Source organism: Neophocaena asiaeorientalis, unplaced genomic scaffold, assembly GCF_003031525.2.
Source record: "Neophocaena asiaeorientalis asiaeorientalis breed wild unplaced genomic scaffold, Neophocaena_asiaeorientalis_V1.1 scaffold648, whole genome shotgun sequence".
In the NCBI taxonomy this organism is placed as follows: Eukaryota; Metazoa; Chordata; class Mammalia; order Artiodactyla; family Phocoenidae; genus Neophocaena; species Neophocaena asiaeorientalis.
The window spans coordinates 5,147,058-5,165,767 of record NW_020172781.1 but is presented as its reverse complement, the minus strand read 5'-3'; the positions used below and the strand labels follow the sequence as shown (position 1 = coordinate 5,165,767).

General features: G+C 42.3%; 1 protein-coding gene across 2 annotated transcripts in view; it reads right to left on the bottom strand.

Annotated features, from left to right (window-relative positions):
- CORO1C (coronin 1C) overlaps nucleotides 1–18,710 on the bottom strand; it is a 76,562-nt gene that overhangs the window by 22,712 nt on the left and 35,140 nt on the right. For both annotated transcript variants that reach the window (XM_024741431.1, XM_024741432.1), the window contains exon 3: nucleotides 3,600–3,722. In XM_024741431.1, coding sequence (XP_024597199.1) covers nucleotides 3,600–3,722 — 123 coding nt within the window. The remainder of the gene's footprint in view (nucleotides 1–3,599; nucleotides 3,723–18,710) is intronic.

Here is an 18,710-nt window from a genome sequence, read left to right as displayed (position 1 = left end):
GCTGGGGGGGGGGGGGAAGACCTGAAACCATATATTGAAAGAGCACATCACACACAGAAATACCAACTCAGAATAACCAACAATAGTCTAGTAAAATTACTACATTTTAAGAAAAAAAAATCTTATGAGCATCTATGCAAAAAGAACATATACTCTATAAGGAAAAGAAAATCAGATTTTTTCTGATCATCTGATTTTTTACAGCAACACTTTATGCCAAAAGAAAATGCAATATTTAGATACTCAAGGAAATACTGCAAGCAAAGAATTTTATATCCAGAAAAATTCACCTTTAAGTATAAAGGTCACAACAAGCTATTGTCAATATAGAGGAACTTAGAGAATACAGTTCCCACGAGCCTTTCCTATTTGATTCCATCCCTTGGAACTGCTCCTCAGGGTGGGGCCTGTCCTGGAAGGGAGCCCTCTCTGGTTGGTTTCCAGAGTACTGGGGTCTAGAATCTACTAGAGAAGGAGCTTCAGATGATCCAAGTGCCTTTTTTTTTTTTAAACTGCTTTCAGTAATCATAATGGTGGTGATACTCTTAGTATTTTTAGTGTGAGACTATTGTATGTATACTGTGAAAAGGCAAATGAGATAGATTAGGATATTCTAATTCATCCTGAACTCCTGAGAACCAGGATTCTTGGCGTGAAAGAAAGGAGACAGAGATGTATTATTAAAGAAGTTAGGTAAAAACTATACAGTCCTGAAGTTGAACTGGAAAGATTAAGACGAAGTCACAAGGTATTATATCTTTAAATATATATGTATATTCTAGCCAAATTTACTGCAAAGTCTTAAAAACAATGATCGCTGCGGTAACAATGAGCATCCCTAAGCACTCAGAGAGTGATCTAGAAACTCCATTTTCCATTAAAACAAACCAGAGCTTCTGAGAGAAGTGGCGGATTTGAGGTGTGTGGTCAGGCGTGGGCCTGGGACACCTGGACATACAGAAGAGCAAGGAAGCAACAGAAACAAGTAGGGTCACTTCAGAAGGACTCAGGAACTGTGAAGAGGTTCCCATTAACATAGACTGAATCCCCTGAGCTTTGAGAAAAGAATTGTAATAGATTAAAACCCATTCAGTTCAAAATGAAAAGGGGAAAAAAACCTCCAAACGAAAAACTAATTGGTCACCTTCTGAGGAAGATAAAGAACCAATTCATTATTTTGAAAACTGGGTAAATAAAAGGAAAGAATCAAGCATTTACCCTGCTTTCCTATATGAACTATACTCCTGGGTAACTAAATAGTAGATAAGAGAGAGCATCACCTTAAAAATTTTACCAGCTGAAAACTGAAAACAAAATCACAGCAATTAGTATCACCATTTTGAGACCCCTTAATGAGTTGCTGGATCTAGGTGCTGGGCATCAATAACTGCACAAATCAAAAAAGAGCAAAAAACCAGGCATCTTGACACCTCGTGCCTCCTGAGGGGAGACCAGAGCACGAGCTCTAGGCTTGTCAAAGAGATGGAATCTGAATCTAATCATGCTCTAGGATCCAGCTGCCAACTCACAGGGAATCTGAAAGACAGAGTAGCAGGTTGAACTGGACCACGAGGGTGCAATCAGCAAACTCTGGACTTCTGGAAGCAACAGGTCAAAGATCTGGCTTCTTCAACAAGAAAAGGATGGTGGAGGAACCTGTAGATTAGGAAAGACTTAAAAGCCATATCAAGTTTTTAGAACTTGGAAGACTAAGCTCTAGCGTCCAGAGACGCACACTTGAGTGATTAAAACCACAAAGAAAGGCAAGGAAGTGAGTTTTACTGGTTACTTGGAGAGGGAGGGGTGGATGGGGACTGGGATGGGGCACAGGGAAGAGACTGAGAAGCCTGGGAAAGTTCCATTTCTTGACCTGGGTGGCAGTCACAGGGTGTTCACTCAGTAATAAACCTCCTAACTCAGTTCACTTTTTTTTTTAATGAATTTATTTATTTTTAATTTATTTAATTTTGGCTGCATTGGGTCTTTGTTGCTGTGGGTGGGCTTTCTCTAGTTGTGGCGAGCGGGGGCTACTCTTTGTTGTGGTGTGCGGGCTTCTCATTGCAGTAGCTTCTCTTGTTGCGGAGCACGGGCTCTAGGCACGTGGGCTCAGTAGTTGTGGCTCGCGGGCTCTAGAGCGCAGGCTCAGTAGTTGTGGTGCACGGGCTTAGTTGCTCCGCGGCATGTGGGATCTTCCTGGACCAGGGATCGAACCCGTGTCCCCTGCGTTGGCAGGCAGATTCCCAACCACTGTGCCACCAGGGAAGTCCCTCAATTCACTTTTTCACTTAATTGAACTCACTTAACTGCTCGTTTAGTGTGTTTTATAATGCAAAGGTTTTTTTTTTAAAGGGCAATGTGACCAATAATGCTGGAGATGGGGAGGGATGGATCAAACCCGCTTCTCCAAGAAAGGTTAAGACTCTCGGTTTAAGATTTGGGCATCAGGTCTAAACACTGTTCCTTCCCCTTAGCAAAATGCGTCTGTAGCCATTCAAACGACCAATTTAGCAAGGCATGTTAAATGGAACAATTCCTTTTAATAGCAGCATATTTCTTTAATACACTTTGGCTGCCAAAATCATGAGATCACAGGAGGAGTTATCCTTAGCCAAAAGTCCATGAGCAAAAATGGGTAAACGTTTAAATGGCACAGTTCAGGAATTAATTTCCTTTTATGTAAAATAACTGTAATTAACAAAGCCTTCCAAACAATGTTTCTAAGTCTGGTTCAGTGCACAGAAAACCAAGAGGGGGATAACCAGAGTGCAGTTCTCGCAGCTCTCCACCTGCCAGGTGTGAGGCTGCCTGAGGGACGACCTGCATCCACTCCAGGCATGACTTCAGGGCTCCCTGTCTGCGCTCTTGCCCAGTCTTTGCAGCAGATGTTGCGCTAGGATTAAAAATGGATCCAAACTCATAATTACATTTGAAGGCTAAGAAGAACATAATCAAGAACAAGAAGCTTCACATTCACAAGTACTCCAAAGCCTGGTTTCATACATAACCTACCTTTGGAATCTAAACTGGGGAACATACAGAACTTACTTTAACAACCTTTCAAATTGGTTGTTTGTACATCTGCATAAAAAGGACTTCGTTAACCAGGGTCCACTAGACGTTAGCTTGGAAATAAGCACCTACAAAAGCTCTTTATTACCTTTCAATATCTGTTTCATATCCCACCTATCTATATAACCTTTGGCACCGTATTTCACTGTAATACGCAATTCATGGTAGCGATTTTCTCCCTCCTTTTTTTGGGGGGGGAGGTCATGTGGTGTAACAGCATTCACAGAATTATTTGAAAGTCATTTTACTTTCCCTAAAATCTTCCCATCAAGCAGATGTGTCAACTGTTAACAAGTATGTGCACACACACAAGCAAGAGAAGAAAAAAGACAAGAGAGTACAACTCCTTGATATAAACTTGTAAAACGGCTTATCTGCAGTTAAACTTCAGTGTCGCTAAATTCTTGTATAGTCCAATGGACGATCAAAGCTCTATGATCTTCTGCATTTCAAGCCTACACATACACACTCTTTGAAGGCAGTAGGTGAGTCTCGCTGGCCTGTGTGCCCGCCACACCGAGGGAACTTACCATAACCGTGCAGTCCTCTGAGCCGCTGGCAATGACCTGATCGTTATGTGGGCACCAGTCTATGTCCAGCACTGGTCCTGTGTGACCACACACTGTGGGGTAGGATTTGTCAATTCGACCAGTCTGAAAGGAGAGAGAAACAGACCTATTATGTAACATCAATGCTACAGAGTTTTTATGTTTTGTCAGACCCACTTCTCCTTTATTACTTCTACCCCAAACTCTCAAGAATCTACAAATTATGACGTTCATATCAGCCAACGTCAACTGTTAAGAAATGTCAACTTGCATTTCTAGAAACAGTTACTACCAAGGATACTCCATCAAATTAAGGATCTACATTTCCAGAACCACAGAGATTTTATTTAATCAACGGCATTAATAGACACCGCAAAAGAGAATACAAGAGTCTTTTTACCACAATGCAATTCTAACAATAGCCTATTGTAAATTATAGGTGTGTTTTTACTGTTTTAAAAAAAACCAAACCTGGTATTATTCAAAATGTAAAATATAACCTTTAATATGATAAGCTAATGCCCTTGAATATACAAATTAACAGTTCTGGAAGTGGATGGCACTTCCAGTGAGCAAGCAAAGTGAAGGTAATGAAAAGAAAAGCCTTAACCACTGCTCAGCGGCCGAAGGACAAAGTATGTTTCAATGTCTCGGTCTCTTCCGTCAACAGAAACGCCAGCTGGGCCTTCTAATTAACCACCTTAGCTCTCAGCCATTACCCAGATCCACATCTCATTAAGAACACAACTTCTAATGTTGGTCATAGCAACCATCACAACGTGCTCATGTTACACACTTGAACCTAACAAGCCAATCTGGCTTATCGGACCAATTTTGTCTGGTGTTAACCAAGACAAATGCAATTCAACAACAGCTGTACAAAGGCTGCTTCTTTTTAAAAAGGTTAATGCCAGTCCTTGCTGACATTCTTCTACATATGCTAAACGCAGGTGAACAGAAAGGAATCACCACAATGCAAAAGTGAACCTATTTTTTGGTTGATGCTACTCTCCTGTTATGGCCAGCTGTCACAACATGGGGGCAGGCTTCTTGGAAAATTTTCAAGATCAGTAAATTTGGATTTCTCCACTTTGACTTGACTGTGGAAATCTCCAGAGAAGCAGTGTGCTAAAGCACAAAGACCACAGGCTCCAGAGTCAGACAGATACGGATTCAAGTCCAGGCTCTCTTGGTTAAACAGTGTGTGATCTCAGACAGGTAATCTCTCTAAGCTTCAGCTTGTCATCTGTAAAATGAGTAACAGTAATACTTACCTCCCAGGATTACTGTGAGGAGTAAAGGAGAAATGAGGTAAATCAAAACCTAGCATTACAACCATCTGTATAAGGTGTGTAAAAAATTAATCAGAGTACCCAGAACACAGTAAATACTCAATAAAAAGCTAGCACTCATTATTAGTTCTTCCTGTATAATGTTAACTTACTCAATCATTAAAGAATTACAAGCGTGTGTTATCCGTGAACTCTGGGCCAGACACTGAGCTGAGTGTTGGAGACACAGAGGTGAGCAGGGCGCCCTCCACGTCCTGGCCAAGCGTGGAGTCCATCTAAAGCTCCAGTTACAGCGCAGCACAAGACGTGCAGCACCAGGACAGGCCCAAGGCGGCAGGAACACAGAAGAAGGACATTCAAGCAGCTGTGCGGGGGCTCCAGCCTTTGGGAAGGTTTTCTGCGCAGAAAGGTGAGTTCTGAGTTGAGGTGTGAAGGTGCACCAGCCTACGGACCTGAGGCCTGGGTTTTTTCACACGCTCCCCCTTTCTCTTGCAAAACTAATTCAACCCAGAGTTTCGGTCTCCTGAATTGCATCACCAAAAACAGGAATTCATAAATGAAAATGCCAAGGAAGAAACACAATATTACAGAGAACCTGGGTCTTGTATGAGAAGCCACGTGGGTCACTGACAGGCCGAGAAGTAGTGAGGGTCAGGGACCAGGCTGCCAGGGCTGGGGTGTGGCGCTGCCATTTTCTCCCCTGAGGCTCTGGCCAAATTACTTCATCTGACGACCTCAGTTTCTCACCTGTAAAATGAGAACGCTAGAATTCTTTCTTCAAGAGCTGATGTGAGAATTAACTGAGACAATCAAGGTAAAGCACTTGGTACCGCCCCAGCATCTCTAGTGCTCAAAAAACGTTACCCCAAATTTAACAACTGCCGGAATCCATTCTACCAACACCCCTGACCGTATCCTTCCTTAAAGAAGGAGCTGCTACTAAGCACCCAAGCCAGGTAGTTTTACCTAATTCCCCCTGTGAGTGCTCCTCCCCTGGAGTTCCTACCCCACGTAATGGTCTAATACTCAAGGTGCTGGTGGTGAACTCACAGGTGTTTTATTTTCTAATATTATTACTGTTTTATTATGTATTATTATTATTTAAGCTATAGATATAGTTACTCTCTTGAATGTGTGATATTTAGTAATTTAAAACATTCTGAGACACAAAGGCCAGGTTGAGGTCTGACACACATTGCAACAGACATTCCAGAAGGAGAGAATGCAAGAGAAACAAAAAACTGAAGAGATGAGGGCTGAGGATTTTCCAAGTTTAACTGAGGGCATAAGTCTTCAGATTGAAGAAGCACAGGTCCCAAGTAGAATATCCTAGTGCAATTCAGAACACCTAAAACAAAGATAAAATCTCAAACCAAAGCAGCCATAGAGAAAAGACAGATTACCTACAGAGAGAATAACTAGACTAGCTGTGAGCAGACTTCTCAAAAGCAAGTACAGAAACAAAGACATCAGAAACTATCTCAGAAATGGGAAGAAAAACAACCACCTGTGCATTCTATGCCCAGATAAACTATCATTCAAAAGTGATGACCAAACAAACAAAAACCCCAACATTTTTAAACAAAAAGATACAGAAATTTTACCATTTAAAGACTCTTATTCAAAGAATTAAGTTCTTGGACTTATCTCAAAGAATTTCAAAATTAATTTCAAAGAACTAAGTTCAAGGACTTATTTCAGGAAAAGAAAGTGAACCAGAAGAAAGAACTGGGATACCAAAACAAGAAGTGAGCAAACAAATTGGTAAATGTGGTCAATGTAAATAGGCATTGACTGTATAGAACAGTAGTAATTATGACTAACTGGAGTACAGGTAAGACAAGGCAGAACTAAAACACTAAACAACAATAACATGTAAGATAGAAAGATATGATCAGAATTCAAAGGTTTCAGGGCCCTTCCCTAGAAAAAGGCAGAAAATTTGACTAGTTTTAGACTTTTAAGTCATGTAAGTATGTTAAAATTAAGGGTAAACACTAAAAGAGAATATATAACTTCCAAAAAGTGTATGGAGTGGTAGGAAGGTTAGTGGAATTTTTAAAACTCATTCAATATAAGAGAAAGAGGAAATAAAAAGAAAAAAAGGCAAGAAAAAGCATGAAAACTAGAAAGCACAAAATAAGACGGTGGAAATAAAAACAACCATAAATCACAAACTGCGGTAAATATGAATGACTTAAACTCACCCGCTAAAAGACGAGGTGTTTCAGATCAGATTAAAACCAGTTATAAGACACATTTACAAAATAATAATACAAAAAGGCAACTAAAGGAGGGGAAGGGATATAAAAATATGTACCAGGTGGTTATACTAGAACAAATAGATTTTAAGGTGAAATGCATTATTTAAGATTACATTTTAACATTTAAAGAAACAGTTCAGAGAAAAGCTATATTCACTATGGACTTTAACTCATCTAACTACATAAATTTCAAAATAATTAAAGCAGAAATTGACAGAAGTACAAGGAGAAAATGACAAAACCATAATCTTAAGAGACTGTAATAAAGATTTAAGAGATCAAACAGACAAAACTCAGTATGAATATAAACGGCTTTAACAAAAGTAACAAGCTTGATCTAACGGATATATACAACTTGTAGCCAACATTTTATTTTATTTATTTTTATTTATTTATTTATTTTGCAGTACGCGGGCCTTTCACTGCTGTGGCCTCTCCCGTTGTGGAGCACAGGCTTCGGACGCGCAGGCTCAGCGGCCATGGCTCACGGGCCCAGCCGCTCCGCAGCATGTGGGACCTTCCCGGACCGGGGCATGAACCCGCATCCCCTGCATCGGCAGGCGGACTCTCAACCATTGCGCCACCAGGGAAGCCCATAGCTAACATTTTAAAACACACATTTTTTTTTTTTGTTTCCAAGCACACTAATAAACATTTTTTTAAAAATCACCAATTAGAATACCACAAAGCAAATCTCAAAAACTACCAAGGAATCAATATTGTACAGAACATGTTCTGAGTACAACGCAATACAATTAAAAATTAACAGAAAAATACAAGCCAAAAATCTCCAAAGCATCTGAAAAGTTTGTTTTTTTTTTAAAGTGTTTGCCAACCTATCCAAGTCCTCGACATCACTCCTACCCTTCCTACCGTACCAGGAACATAAACGGTATCAGCCTTCTTCTTCTTCTTTTCTTTTTTTTAAAAATGAATTTATTTATTTATTTTTGGCTGCGTTGGGTCTTCGTTGCTGAGCGCGGGCTTTCTCTAGTTGTGGTGAGCAGGGGCTTCTTTGTTGCGGTGGCTTTTCTTGTTGCAGAGCACGGGCTCTAGGTGCACAGGCTTCAGTAGTTGTGGCTCGCGGGCTCTACAGCACAGGCTCAGTAGTTGTGGCTCACCGGCTTAGTTGCTCCACGGCATGTGGGATCTTCCTGGACCAGGGCTCGAACCCATGTCCCCTGCATTGGCAGGCGGATTCTCAACCACTGCGCCACCAGGGAAGTCCCCAAAAATTTCTAATTTACTAAATAATTCACATAGAAAGTCATAATAGCCAACAGAAAAAGGTTAAAATTGGTCAGTAAATACATGCCATATCAAAATTTGTGGGATATAGCTAAAACAAATCTTAAAATTCCAGATGAAATAAGTAAGCTCCGAGAAAATGTGTGATGTATCAAAACTCCTTCAATAAACAGAAAACCTAAAGAGACCCAGAATCATAAAAGAACCAGTACTGTGGGCTTCCCACAGTGCAGTGGTTAAGAATCCGCCTGCCAATGCAGGGGACACGGGTTCAAGCCTCGGTCCAGCAAGATCCCACATGCCGCGGAGCAACTAAGCCCATGTGCCACAACTACTGAGCCTGCGCTCTAGAGCCCGCAAGCCACAACTACTGAAGCTCACACACTGCAACTACTGAAGCCCATGCACCTAGAGCCCATGCTCTGCAACAAGAGAAGCCACCGCAATGAGAAGCCTGCGCACTGCAACGAAGAGCAACCCCCGCTCGCCACAACTAGAGAAAGCCCACATGCAGCAATGAAGACCCAACGCAGCCAAAAATAATAATAATAAAAAAAGAACCAGTACTGTAACTCCATACATCACTGCCCAACCAAAATCAATCAGTAAATACCAAAAATAATAGGCCCAGATGGTTTTACAGATGAGTTTTCCCAAACATTCAAGGAAGAAATCATCTCAAACCAGTGTTCCCAGAGAATAAAAAATAAAGGCGCACTGCTAAACTCACTACATAAAGAATGTACCACCTTGATATGAAGGACAGTGTAAGGAAGAGAAACTTAGGTCTATGTGACTTATAAATGTTGATGCAAACTCCCCTCATAAAAGGAGGGGGAAAAAAAGTAATGCAAATTCAGCAGTGTGGGTTGTTCTCAAAAAACACAAGTAAAGTGAAAAGACAAGTTGCAGATTGGGAGAAGATTTTATATCTACGTGTGTGTGTGTATATACATACATATATACATGTATGTATACATAAAATATATACCTGACAAAATCAATAAACAACTTAATAGAATAAGGGGCAAATGACATGAACAGGGATCCACAGGGAAGGAAGCCTGAAAAGCCAACAGATGTATGGAAAGTACTCCATCTCACTGGTAATCAGGGAACTGCAAATTAAAACGATAAGGTAATATTTGACACCTATTAAAATTGGCAAGAATTTAGAAGTCTAAATACAAGTGCTGGCAAACATGTTTGGAAAGAGGAACTCATAAAAACTACGCACAGGAGAGTATCCTGCTACGATTCCTTTTGAGAGCAATTTGGAAACAACTGGAGCTGAAGTTGCCCGCCCCTCAGCAATACCACTTCTCGATGGTCTGTGCGAGAGAAACGCTCCCATATTTTGCACAAGGGTATTCATGGAAGCACTGTTGGAAACAGTGAAAAAAGCAGGAGCAATGTAACTGTCCTTTGGTATGAGAATAAATATCACTTATATAAAAGTTTAAAACATGCAAAATAATAGTCTATGTTATAGGTACATACACATGTAATAAAGTACAAACATATGATACATACCAACTTTGAGGAGACAATTACCTCTGGGGAAGGAGAAAAGATGGAAAGCAGAATGGTAGTTTAGCTACATCTGTTATGCTTTACTGTTTTCAAAAAAGGGATCAGCAACAAAGACCAATGCAGCCAAAAATAAATAAATAAATAAATAAATTTATTAAAAAAAAAAAAAAAGGGAGATATGAAACAAACATGGCAAAATATTAACATCTGTTTAATCTTGTAGGTGAGTACATGAGTGTCCTATTATTTTGTTTCCTATTTTTTAAAAATAATTAAAATATAATAAAGTTGAGAAACACACCAAGGTATTGTTATTAATTTACATTTAAAAAAAATCTATGGGACTTCCCTGGTGGCCCAGTGGTAAAGAATCCGCCTTGCAATGCAGGGGACGTGGGTTTGATCCCTGGTCAGGGAACTAAGATCCCACATGCTGTGGGGCAACTAAGCCTGCATGTCACAACTACTGAGCTCACGCACCTCAACTAGAGCCCGTGAGCCGCAAACTACAGAGCCCATGTGCTCTGGAACCCACGTGCCACAACTACAGAGCCCACGCACCCTGGAGCCTGTGCACCACAACTAGAGAAGAGAAAACCCACAAGCCACAACTAGAGAGAAGCCCACGCACCACAGTGAAGATCCTGCATGCCTCAACAAAGATCCCACGCGCTGCAACTAAGACCCAACGCAGCCATAAATTAATTAGTTAATTAATTATTTTAAAAATCTTAAAAAAAAACCCTTTAATCCCAAGGAAAAGAGGTTTTCTACCTGAAATGTTTTATTGTATCCCAGGGTCTTTGCATTCTGAGGCTCACCCCAGCACACCCCATCTGGCATCCTTGATGGCAGAGTATAGTCACTGAACTCTAAACATCCAAAGACACCAAATAATTTTTTTCAATCTGGGCTAGGAAGAGCTTTTGCTCAGATATACAGCAATTTTGAGGGGAATCTGGTAGTACATTAATACTAGTTGTTCTTAATTATACTCAGAAGCTTACTAAATGACTTTTCTTTTTAAGGTTAAAATTATACAACCCTGGCCAAAAGTAAATAGCTACTCACCAGTATTCTTCAATCAAGTAAGATATCTGAGAATAGTAAGAAGCATTTCTGCCATTCTCAACTCAGCCCCGACAAGTCTATAGCATAAAAGTAATAAAGCGCCCAACAGTTTCACGGGAACTTGAATGTAATTCAAAAAACAACTGCCACTTATTTCCCCTCTTTCTATCAAAAACAAATAATTAGTAATAAAAATCGCTAGCACTTTCAGGGTGCTTATGTTACATGCTAAGAACTGTATGACAATCTTTTACGTGCATTATCACAACTACCTTCATGAAAGAGCAACCCTATTATTCCCACCTTCTAAGTAAAGAAATAGGAACAGAGAAAACCAAGAAGCAGAGATCTAAAATATCACTGACAATCCTACTAGGTTTCTACAGAGAAAGAAAATTTCCACTATGCCATGGGGTTGTGAAAAAGGCACAAGAGTAATGTTGAAATTAGTGGCAGCTGGTCATCAGAAACACAAGTTAATAAAAAATGATACCCTGCAAACAGCTGCTTCCTCTGGTTATAACATCATCATAAATCCTTACAACAAATAAAACAGGGAAGGTAGCATCATCCTGCAGCACAACAGAAAGGGAATCGACTAAATGTCTGACAGTGATAGAGGAACAAAAAGAAGTATGAGAAAAAAATGCCGTTTTAAATGTGCAATGATGGTTTTACACACAGGGTGTGCTCCACACACAGTCAAGTTATCAGCTGCTGTGATTCCAAGGGCTTGCACCTCCAAATAGCTTCTTACCCATAACAAAATCAAACCTAAAGCACAACAACATATTTCACCCATAAGTATGTATCTCTAAAAGGGCGGAGCTGGGCAATTATAAACTGCTGAGAGCTCAAGTCCATGGAAACTGAAGGAAACCATACAATAACGGCCTTATATGGTAAAGATGAGGGCACATCACTTCTGAAAGTCATTTTGCCCTGGGATCTAATGAGAATGCATTTCTCATTCATAATCATGACACATCCTCATTTATCATCCAGTGAATAAACCAAGGAATCCATGTCTAATTCTAGATTGTGAAGGACCATTCAGAAAGACATCATTGCAAGTCATGGTGACAACACGGCTTACCTGCACGTCTAAGCAGCAAGTTTAAATGAACGCTGAGGCTGGGAGAAAGACTGACAAGAACTTAATAACACCTTTTAAAGTATCTTTTTTGGCTGAACAGTGATTTAATAACTACTCATCAATTTCCCAAGGGTTACATATAGAATAATTTCATTTACTAACAAATCAGTCCACTGTTTCATTAAGGATGCATCACCTCAGTTACATCATCTAGAATATTACTACTTTGCTAGCATGTAATTGAAAGTTTAGCTGAGACTAGCCAGTTGGAGATTCAGATTTCTTGCTTTAAATATTCAAATGTATTGATTACTTACTAGTTATCCCGATCACATGCCATAGAGCTCTTATTGTACCTCTCTAGCTAAAACTCCAAGTGATGAGAATTACCAGCAAGTCAACTCAAGTGGCGAAAATGACCAACACCAAGGTTCCCAAAGGCTCTGGCCCAGACCCCAGTTCATACACTTGTAGGACGCTGGTGAAATAGGTCAGGGCACTGGCTTAAGGACTATTATTATCTAAAAGATCTGGTGGCCTGCAGGAGGCCCAGCAATATGAGCCCCAGGGAAAATGCAGCCTCCAAAGTGTGTGTACAGCTGGCACGAGGGAGAGGTGTGACAGCACAATTTCCATGTGGCGGCCCAAGCTGAGGTTGATGGCTTTGACATGTTCTGGTTAGCAACCCTTACGGTGGCAGAAAACCACCTAGACACCGGCACTATCATTCACTTTGGGTATGGGGAAGGTCCTCAAAAATTTCAAAGCAGCCAAAAGCCTCAGCAGAGCTCCTGGAGACTGATGCTTCAACTAAGCTCACAGAGTTAGGCAATACTCTCCTCCTATAGGCTTGCTTTCCTTCTTTCGGGGGGGGGGCGGTGAAAAATCAAAATTGAAGCATCAGTAAATACGTATCTTTGTAAAACTGCTCTAAGAAGGAATGTTTATAATTTTAAATAAGTTGGCAAAAACATTTCCTCCTTAGGCATACAAATTTCAATGTAACTCTTATGAAACGATATTTCTAGTTGTAAAGATATTTCCCATTAGTTTGAATAGGAAACCACAACTGCTTCCATTTATATCAAATAGTGTGCCTTATTTTTTTTTTTTTTAGTAATTTTATTTTACTTATTTATTTATTTTTGGCTGTGTTGGGTCTTCACTCCTGCACGCAGGCTTTCTCTAGTTGCAGCGAGCGGGGGCTACTCTTTGTTGCAGTGCGCAGGCTTCTCATTGCAGTGGCTTCTCTTGTTGCTGAGCACAGGCTCTAGGCACACAGCTCCAGTAGTTGCAGCGTATGGGCTCAGTAGTTGTAGCCTGCGGGTTCTAGAGCACAGGCTCAGTAGTTGTGGCACATGGGCTTAGTTGCTCTGCAGCATGTGAGATCTTCCCAGACCAGGGCTCGAACCCGTTTCCCCTGCGTTGGCAGGCGAATTCTTAACTACTGCACCACCAGGGAGGTCCTATCTTACTTATTTGTCATATCTCCTTTCAAAAAGGAATCCATATTTAGGAAGTGCACTCATCCCACACGCCGAAGACACTACCGTTCAATCAAAAGAATTCTAATATATACAAACAGACACGTACAGAAATTTTCTCATAGATGTTTCTATAAAGGAGTTCCACCCTAGGATGTATTTTCAAGGAAGCTAATGGCGTATTTTACAGGTGCAGACATTTTCACCCTCCTAAAGTCTCAAAATACAACATTGGGATGCTTCCCATATGACCTTTGCATTAATCATTCAGAATGATTGCTTCTTAGTGTAAGACAGACCCCTCACATGGTAATTGTTTTCGATCCACACATTAGCTCACTCAATATTAGACTGAAGGTACTACCAAACTGGTGCCAACGAGGCTCAATCTAATAATTACTGGTTCCTTCCAAAAGTAACATTGGTTAAAGCCACATAACACTTTACCCAGCAGGCTTACTCTTTCTCACAACTAACATACATTTCCACAAAGTTAAAAAAAAAACTCCTATGGTGCCAAAAAGTGACACCCATTACTTTTATCACTCAAATCAAATATTCCCCTTTCAGATGCTCAGGGTATTCGACATACAATGTCCTTCTAGTTTACACTCTGGATTCAGTCCTAGAAACGCAAGCTGGTCTGGGGCGGTGGGTTGTGACAGCTTCCTAGGCCATCTCCCTCAGCTAGTCCAGAGCAGGAAGCTCCCTCCCAGGACCTCCCTCCAAACTTCTCATCTGCATTCTTCTTATAATCCAGCCACTTTATAATCCATTACTATAGTCTGAGCTTATTATTTATCCAAACTGGTTACACCACCCTCAGATGTAAGGCCCAAACAGGCCCCACTCCACCCCCCACCCTGACTCAAGGAACAAAGATTTTCAAACCGTTCATTCCCTACTTTATATTCATACAGGTTTTCATTTTAGGAAAAAATGCTGATCAAAATCACTTGATGTGTCCAAAGTTCAGTAACTTTATCATATTGTCCATACATTAAAAGATCTTTTCAAAGGCAGAGATAATACCTCATTACTGGCCTTGGAGTAATACCCTGAGAATTCTTGAACCCTCCACAAGGAGAATGGTTAAGTCAAACATGTGCTCGGAAGCAAAGGAAAAGTTTGCAGCCTGGGCATAAGGCCTCCATTCACATTGTGCAGAGTTCAAAGGAGTCAAAAAAGGATATCTATTGAAGTGGGTTTTCCTTTTTTTTCAACTTCCTTTTTCTTGGAACAGTATTATTTATGTGGATACATGTTCCACTGCAATCTCTTCAGGCCCTGCTCCCTCACAGGGAGGAGCTACAGTGACAGTGGTCGTGGCACAGGGGAGAGACTGGCCAGAAGAGCAAGACAGGGACCCCTGCAGCTTACCAGGAAGACCGATGCACACAATACAGGGCCTGCTGACAGGCTGGTCACCAAGAGTGACAGCTCGTGGCCCAGGAATAAAACATTCTGGGGAGGTTTACTTTAAGGGAACCAGAAACGCCAACCCTGAGGGTGAGAGGAGGTGCTCTGGACTAGCACATAGAGATTGGGTTACCGGGTCCTGGAAAGTAAGCCAGCCGCCACAGCTGCCAGGGAGAGGCAGCATGGTACTGAGAGCCCTCCCCTGCTTGTGAGTGAAAAGGGACAGTCTTTACGGCACGAGTGAAAATGCCAAGCAAACCATTTTGGCATCACAGGTCCTCTTTAAAAACTGCGTTGAATAGTGAACAGACCATTTTAAAAGTCCATTAAGAACTTGAGGGCAGTTACTATGAAACTATGGATAATTTATTATCACAAAGCAAAAAGGTGGAAGAGTTGGCATTTCCTTACTCAACCACACCTAAATACACAACAGCAAATGGAGACGCTCTATTTCTTAACTTCCTGACTTAGCAGAAAATTTATAAAGCAAAATCCTCATCAATGCAGACAAGTAATTCCATACGATCCCTCTGGTCTTAGAACAAAGAAAAACTAGGAGCCCAAGATGAGGTAGAACCTAGTCAAAATACAATTCAGCTCGAAAGGAAAAACTGGAAAGCAAAAGAACTATCGAACTAAGTGCAAATATAGGAAATTAAAACAAAGCATTTAATATCCAAGCAGAAAGGAGAGTAACTTGTTGCCTAACCCTTGGTACTGAGTGTCATCTCCAATGACACTGGAGATTCCTCCCATGGGACCCTTGGTGAATGAGGAAAAGCCCCAGAGCTACCCCCTTTCCAATCCCAGCTCTGCACTGGTTTACCCACAAGCCTCAGAACAAAACCCCACCCTTCTTGAAGTGGGGATGAAAAACAGAAAAATATCACAGCTCTCTTTTCTCTTTTTCTTTAGGCAAATGCCTTGGGCTGCATGGCCGAGGCAGCTCACATCTTGCAGTGGTTGTAAACAGCAGGAGGACTGGAGCAGAGACCCAATTCAGTAGCCTGTATCATTTACTCCCGACTTAAAGCTCAGCCAGAAAGGAAACCCAAGTCCCCGTTCCTCTGAGAAAGCCAACACGTGCTGTGCTCATCACTTGCCCTCCAGGCTCAGCCTTCCCTGGACTCAGCTCAGGTCCCACCCCCAACTAGCATGGAATTCAACTTGGTGAGAGCAGAACGTTTACTACATATGGTTATAAAGAGGCTTCTGGACAAACGGGGACAGCAGAAATCTGTCCATTGCACCTGGAGTCTATTTTAGTAGAGTAATCAGTATTCAGAAACCTGCTCTTCGCTGCTTCCCTGACTTGGGTCATCATCACGTTTATACAAGGCGGCTTCTGGCAGCAGCACTTGCCCATGTGCTCAGCCCAGACTCACGCTCCAGAAAACCAGGAAAGAGTTAAATGTTCTTTGCACTTGACTCAGTGGCTTCCCCTCACCACACACTCCCAGATCCCACCATTCTCGGAGCCAGGCAGCCAATCAAAGCAAAGGAAGGAAATGATCCTGGCCGGCTGACAGCCCCAGCGCTCTGATGGCCATATATGGTAAAAACCACTGTCAGAGCCCTGTCAGGCCTGCAGGCCGGCTGCTGTGGACATATCAGTGAACTGCAGCAGCGTGAGAGGCCGGCCAAGGAAACGCACAAAGGACAGGCTGCCTGCTCATCTCCAGGGGAGGGGGTAGGAGGAAGGCAGGGGAGGGGAGGGGGGAGCCGTCATCTGCCAGGGCACACTCTGAGTCACAGCCACTCACTGTAATCAAAAATAGCCCCAGGGTACATGGTAAGATTCCTTCTGCCAGGACTTTGTGCTCCATTGTTAACTGGGGGTGAGTAGGGTGTCCCCCTCCCATCCCCCCCCACCCAACAAGACTGTGGAAAACAGTCACTGGGAGCAGATGAAAAGGTCCTTCTGTGGCACTTCATGTGGTAATGAGGCCGTGCAATGCTCGTGGGGCTGGCAGCTCGGAAGTAATTTGGAAGTCATTGTTCTGCACCTGGTGCCCCCCACCCCGCATCCTCCACTGCTGGCCCTGCCCTGCCTCCCAGCCTTTCACAGCCCAAACAATTGACAGTTAAGGTGCTCAGGGTAGCAGACAGACAGCATCTATTTCAGGAGGCGGTGAATGGGCATCCCAGGACACATCAGGACACTGGCACTGAATAAAAGCCCCTGCCCATCACACCAAAGCTACCCTGTGCCAGATGTCCACATCTGTACAAAGGGCTACTAGCATTGCCACCCTTGTCCAAAATGGGGCACCGCTATTTGTGAGAATGGAAATTGCCTGTCAGCAGCGTACAGTAAGGGGGAGGCGCAGCCAATGCAAATCCAGCAGGTGCTGGCAGTAACTGGGGGTCACAGAGAAAAGCACCATCGGGAGACTGCCATTTCTTTTGAACTAGTCCATGAAAGAAGGCACTTATCAGCACGGCGCCTGGCACTTAAAGGAAGCCCTCAATGATGTGAGCTGCTGCGACTCCATCACTGCCACTGTCTACTCGAAAGGCATGGTAGAGACCAAGCACTTTCCAAACCTTGAGACAATTCTCCGAGCTGCCAGAATCAGAGCCCTGACAGGCTAGTGTTTTTGTTATTAAGTCTTCTAAATCCCAGAGAAAGAATGCAAAGGATTAAGTGTCAATTAGACCACGGTTTCTATTAAAAAATCTTTCACACTCAGTGGGAAAAAAATGTTAATCAAAAATATACATGTACAGGGCTTCCCTGGTGGCGCAGTGGTTGAGAGTCCGCCTGCTGGTGCAGGGGACACGGGTTCGTGCCCCGGTCTGGGAAGATCCCATGTGCCGCGAAGCGGCTGGGCCCGTGAGCCATGGCCGCTGAGCCTGCGTGTCCGGAGCCTGTGCTCCGCAACGGGAGAGGCCACAACAGTGAGAGGTCCGCGTACCGCAAAAAAACAAAACAAAACAAAACAATATATATATACATGTACAAACCAAATAAAGATTCAGAGACCTAGGTTCTAATCCACAGAAGACCCCACAGCTCCAGGCAGTCACTCAGCCTGAGTTTCAATTTCTGCAACTGTAGAACAGAGGTATGACAGCAACCCCACCGTGTGCAAAAACTAAGACATCATATATGAAGGGGACCCTCCAAGCACATTCTGATGTCACTCTGGAGCCTTATTTTTATGAATATAACATGAAGTCACTGCCTTTTCCTGAAGCTGAAACAGTGGAAAGATGCCACGTAGATCCAGTTTTAACAAAAATCCTAAAATGCAGAGCAGTGCTTATCCTGGTTCTTCTCCATATAACGGTGAAGGAAAACACTAGTTTTGTACTATTTACACTGGAAGTGAAGGAAAAAAAGAGCCAAGAAGTGTGTAATTTTTCTACCAAAAAGCTGTCCTACAGCTCCTCCCAATCCCCCTCCAATCAAGCATTCCATTTCTCCAATACGAGAAAAGGCCATCCCAACGCAGAAAGAAGGAATGTGGCCCCCCTCATTCTTCGCCCTCCTGGGAACAGAGCCCCTCTTCTAACACATCAGTTTAGTGAGTTGGTTGGGCTCCTCTTCTGTTTCATCCCTGGCTCCTACACTCAGGAGAAACCCAACTTCCAACAGAACCTTCTCTGTGACATCTTCCTTGAGCCTCATTTAGAACTCATCTCCCATCGCTGTGTCAGAGCCCTTTAGACACAGACAA